Source organism: Orycteropus afer, unplaced genomic scaffold, assembly GCF_000298275.1.
Source record: "Orycteropus afer afer isolate SDZICR_OR568_19922 unplaced genomic scaffold, OryAfe1.0 scaffold00006, whole genome shotgun sequence".
NCBI lineage: Eukaryota > Metazoa > Chordata > Mammalia > Tubulidentata > Orycteropodidae > Orycteropus > Orycteropus afer.
Window position 1 is genome coordinate 28,148,210 of NW_006921593.1, and position 4,038 is coordinate 28,152,247.

The following is a 4,038-nucleotide window of genomic DNA, read 5'->3' on the forward strand; positions in this document are numbered from 1 at the left end:
TATATATAACAAACTGCCAAAATAAACAACGAAAATCCTAAGTAATTAAAAAAAGTCTAAAGTCTTATTTTTAAAACATACACTTCATAGCTCCTGAGTAACTACAGGGAAAAACACAAATTCCTCGGCAAGGCCAATGAACCCCTCCATGACCTCTGCTGCGCTATCTGCCCTGTGTCACCTTCAACACATGGCCACCTCCCCAAGCAGATGACATGACTGTCAGAACAGAATACAAGGGAACCGATCAAAAAACTTATCAGATTAATAGGGTCCCCAAACACACTCGGACGCAAAACTAACGTGAAACTCAATCGTTTGCCTCCACCCCTGCAGCAAGGTATCCCCTCCACCCTCCCTGTTTCTGCTGCCACACTGTTGTCTGTTTGTTTGTTTACTTTTCCAGACAATTTACCCTTTACGACAGAAAGAATATGGTAGAAAAGTAAAGATGGTAGATAAGGTGTCAGGGAAAATGGGTCAAGTGTTGCAAGTACATGATTGAAAACAGCTCAGCACGGCGGCGCTTGGGTTCTTCCTCTGTCCCACATGGTTTTCAAGCAGGAGGTGGGCTCCGTGGGGAGTGACCAGGAATCCTCCTATCAACACAGTGAGGCCCATGGTACGTCCTTGAAACAGACACATACAGTAAAACCTGTGAAAGCTGGAACCTGTAGAAGGCGGAAACCTTTCAGAGAAGAAAACTGCAAACATTTTCCACTAAAACAAGAGACTGCCTACCCTGTCAGAGGCAGGAAATTTGCAAGATCAGGAAAACTGGGTAGTCCCGGTGAGGCCCGGCTCTCCCAGTTTCACTGGATACGACTGGGGGTTTTCTTACCATCTTGCCACTGACTGTGGCCTCCAGAGAATCCACCAGCTCCGCCGTGACTCCGATGAGATTGTGGTAGTCGGCCTGGATCTTATTGTACCGTTTCAGGTACGTCATTGACCTCCGTTCCGCTTCTACCAGCTGCTGGTGGAGCTGCTGCAGGATCTCTAGGGAGACGACCCACGTGAAAGCAAAGCAAAGAACCACCGCCACAGACCCCATCAAACCGAGCATGACGCTACCCTCCTCAGATGACCACTACCCTCCCGCCAGAACCTTCTGCTCTAACGGTAAACTCGGTACTGTTCACGTTTGACACTTCTGGCTTCTGTCTATGAGACAAAGTGCTTTGCAATCACTGTTTTCGATGATTGGTCTCTGCACATTCAACGGGATCATCACCGGTTCTCCTAACAAAATCTACTTCCCTACAGCGAATGTCATGCAATACATCTTAGTTCTTCTCTCTGAGTATAAGAAACAAGGTCAAAGGTTTTCCCCCTATAATCAGTTCCCCAAATGGGTGAATAAAGCCTGGGTCTTTTCCATTGTTTATGCGCCATTAGGTTATCTGAGAGACAACTCATATCTACGAGACAGATGTTCACTTTAACAAAAGGTTAGGGCGGCTTGATTGATGCCAGAAAACACTAGAATCCAGGATGAGACAAGATTCCAGGTGTTCATTGTGCCAGTTTGACAGAGAATAGAACAAGCCCCCCAGGCCTCTGAGCAGGTAGGTGGTCTAGGTTCCTAGGTTGCCTGTGAGAAATATCCCCCCACGGGGCAGGCCCCGTGAGACCCATGGCCCAGCCATCGTGGGTGCAGCTGGAACAGGCAACTCTTCACCAATATCAGCATTTCTTTGGCCTCTCCTTTTCCTCCTTTGCCTTGAAGGCAAATCCAAGTCATATGACTACTGTCCCGACTGGTGGCACAGTGGTTTAGAGCTTGGCTGCTAACTGAAAGGTCAGCAGTTCAAACACACCAGTCACTCTGTGAAAGAAAGATGTGGTCGTCTGCTTCTGCAAAGACTCACAGTCTAGGAAACCCTATGGGGCAGTTGTGCTCTGTCCTATAGGGTCACTGTAAGTCAGAAACAACTCTATGGCAGCAGGTTGGTCTTAATCCAGCCACTGTAACATTTAAAGTCTTCATTTTAGACCACATTTCATGTAGACAAGGATTTAAAAATTGTAAAGTCCTGGATTCAAATTCCTACTCTACTACTTTCTTGCTGGGTAACCTTGACAAGATAGTTAACTTCTCTGTTTCCCATTTCTTAACCTATAAATGGGGATAATGACAGTTACCTTGCAGGGTTACTGTGAGGATGACATGAGAACACATATTCAAGGCGGCTAGCACAAAGGCTGGCCCCCAGCAGGCAGTGAGTCAGTGGTAGAAGCTGTTAGTAGTACTTCATTTGTGTGAAAGGGTCAATGACTTCTAAATGCATTTCTGTGCCAGTGGGTAACTTGACAGAGTGGCAGATGGGGCACGTCCTAAACAGGCGAACAGGCTTTGAATTACATCAGGATCCCCCACAGAGCACACTGAGACGAAAGGCGACCAGGTCTCACTCCCAGAGGCTCTGATTTGGGGACACTGGGTGGGGTCTGAGCATCTGTATTTTCAAACTCCCCAACGGGCTCTGATTCATATCACAAGTCTGAGAACCCAAATTATCTGAAAACATCCATTCTCCTTAATCTGTGTCTTGAATGACTACAACGACAATCCCATTCAAAGGGCAATTCAAAATAATTTCAGGTTTCAGAATTAGGTGCTTATGTGCACAATAAACACCCAAATGTGCACTACAATGTCACAGGATAATGAACTACCATAATGATTATCCAGCACCATCCAGTCTCAGTACTGAAGGCTAACTGTGAAAGAGCTGTCTGGCCTGACACCCAGAACTTGAACCCCTGGAGAATGTCCCTAGAAACCATTTGCCAAGCTTCCTCTTAAACATTATTGGAGGAGTAGTTATTACCTTCCTCCTGCCTCTTACAATGTGTTAAAATTGTGAAAAGTATCATTAAAGTTTGTTCATATGTATAAAAGTTGTAATTAGATAAACTCAAACCTCTACCAATACTTATAATCCCATTTAATGGTATAAATATAAGAGACCATCTGTGTAAACCCGCTCAACATGAAACTGAGTAAAGTGTTCCCCAAGAATGTGGAACAGTGTCTATTCTAAGGGGGAACTGAAACTGAGTTGTAAAACCTATTTTCCCCACCCTGGTACCCGGATGGGAATAGATAAGTAAACTAAATTACCCTCAACTACTTCCCCCACCCTGGTTAGGACAGATAATTAGATAAGAGGGGAATAGATAAGTAAACTAAATTACCCCCAACTATTTCCCACCCTGGACAGATGAGTATTCAGTTCCTTAAAGCAACAACCTGTAAATTAACTCTGGCCCACGGACATGTGCAATAGGACATAAAGGAACAAAAGTTAATCTCTCCTCTGCCCAAGCCCCTTTCAGCTGATGACAGGAAGCTGGTGTGACTCATGCCTCAGGGTGCAATCATCACCCATTTCATGTTCACGCCCCAAATTCCTCAACCTTTTGTGAATATGCCCAACCCCTCCTCTCCTGAAACCTACAAAAACTGTATTTCATCATGGAGAGTCAGATCTGGGTGCGAGGATACCCCTACTCCTTGCATTGCCACTTTGCAGTAAATAATTTTCTCTCCTCTCAATCTCGGTGTGTAAACTATTTTGGCCTGACTGTGCACCAGGCAGGGACCCATGTTTGGCCTATAACAATTACATGTCAACACGGTGAATGAAGCACCAACGTCCATCAGTTGGACCGCACGGCTGCCCAAACCATCCCAGAAAATGTCACTAGGGTAGCCCTCTCTGAGAGACTGTACAAAGCAACTCTTCCTGCAAAAATCCATTTGGCAATTAACTAAGGGATGACTTGTGGCCCTTGTGCCTTGGGAATCCAGAATTGGAATTGATAACAGTTTCAAAACGTGGCACATCTGAGGGACAAGGGAGCTGCCAGCAGCCTACAGGAATCTGAAAAGCAGACAGCTGGGCTGAAGGCTCAGTGACCATTTCCAAATGCCCTGAAGACATCTCAGTGAGCTGTAAACAGGACCATTACTGGACAAAGGCATCAACTTCACTGCAGAGTGTGAGACAGAACTCTGACACCCCCCCCACC

The 4,038-nt window shown here is 45.7% G+C and overlaps 1 protein-coding gene across 1 annotated transcript in view; it reads right to left on the reverse strand.

Moving 5' to 3' along the window:
• The window catches only part of ARMC9 (armadillo repeat containing 9), a 167,432-nt gene that overhangs the window by 130,081 nt on the left and 33,313 nt on the right, over positions 1–4,038 (reverse strand). Inside the window, exon 7 of the mRNA XM_007942017.2 lies at positions 842–999. Within this exon, the coding sequence (XP_007940208.1) occupies positions 842–999 (158 nt within the window). The remainder of the gene's footprint in view (positions 1–841; positions 1,000–4,038) is intronic.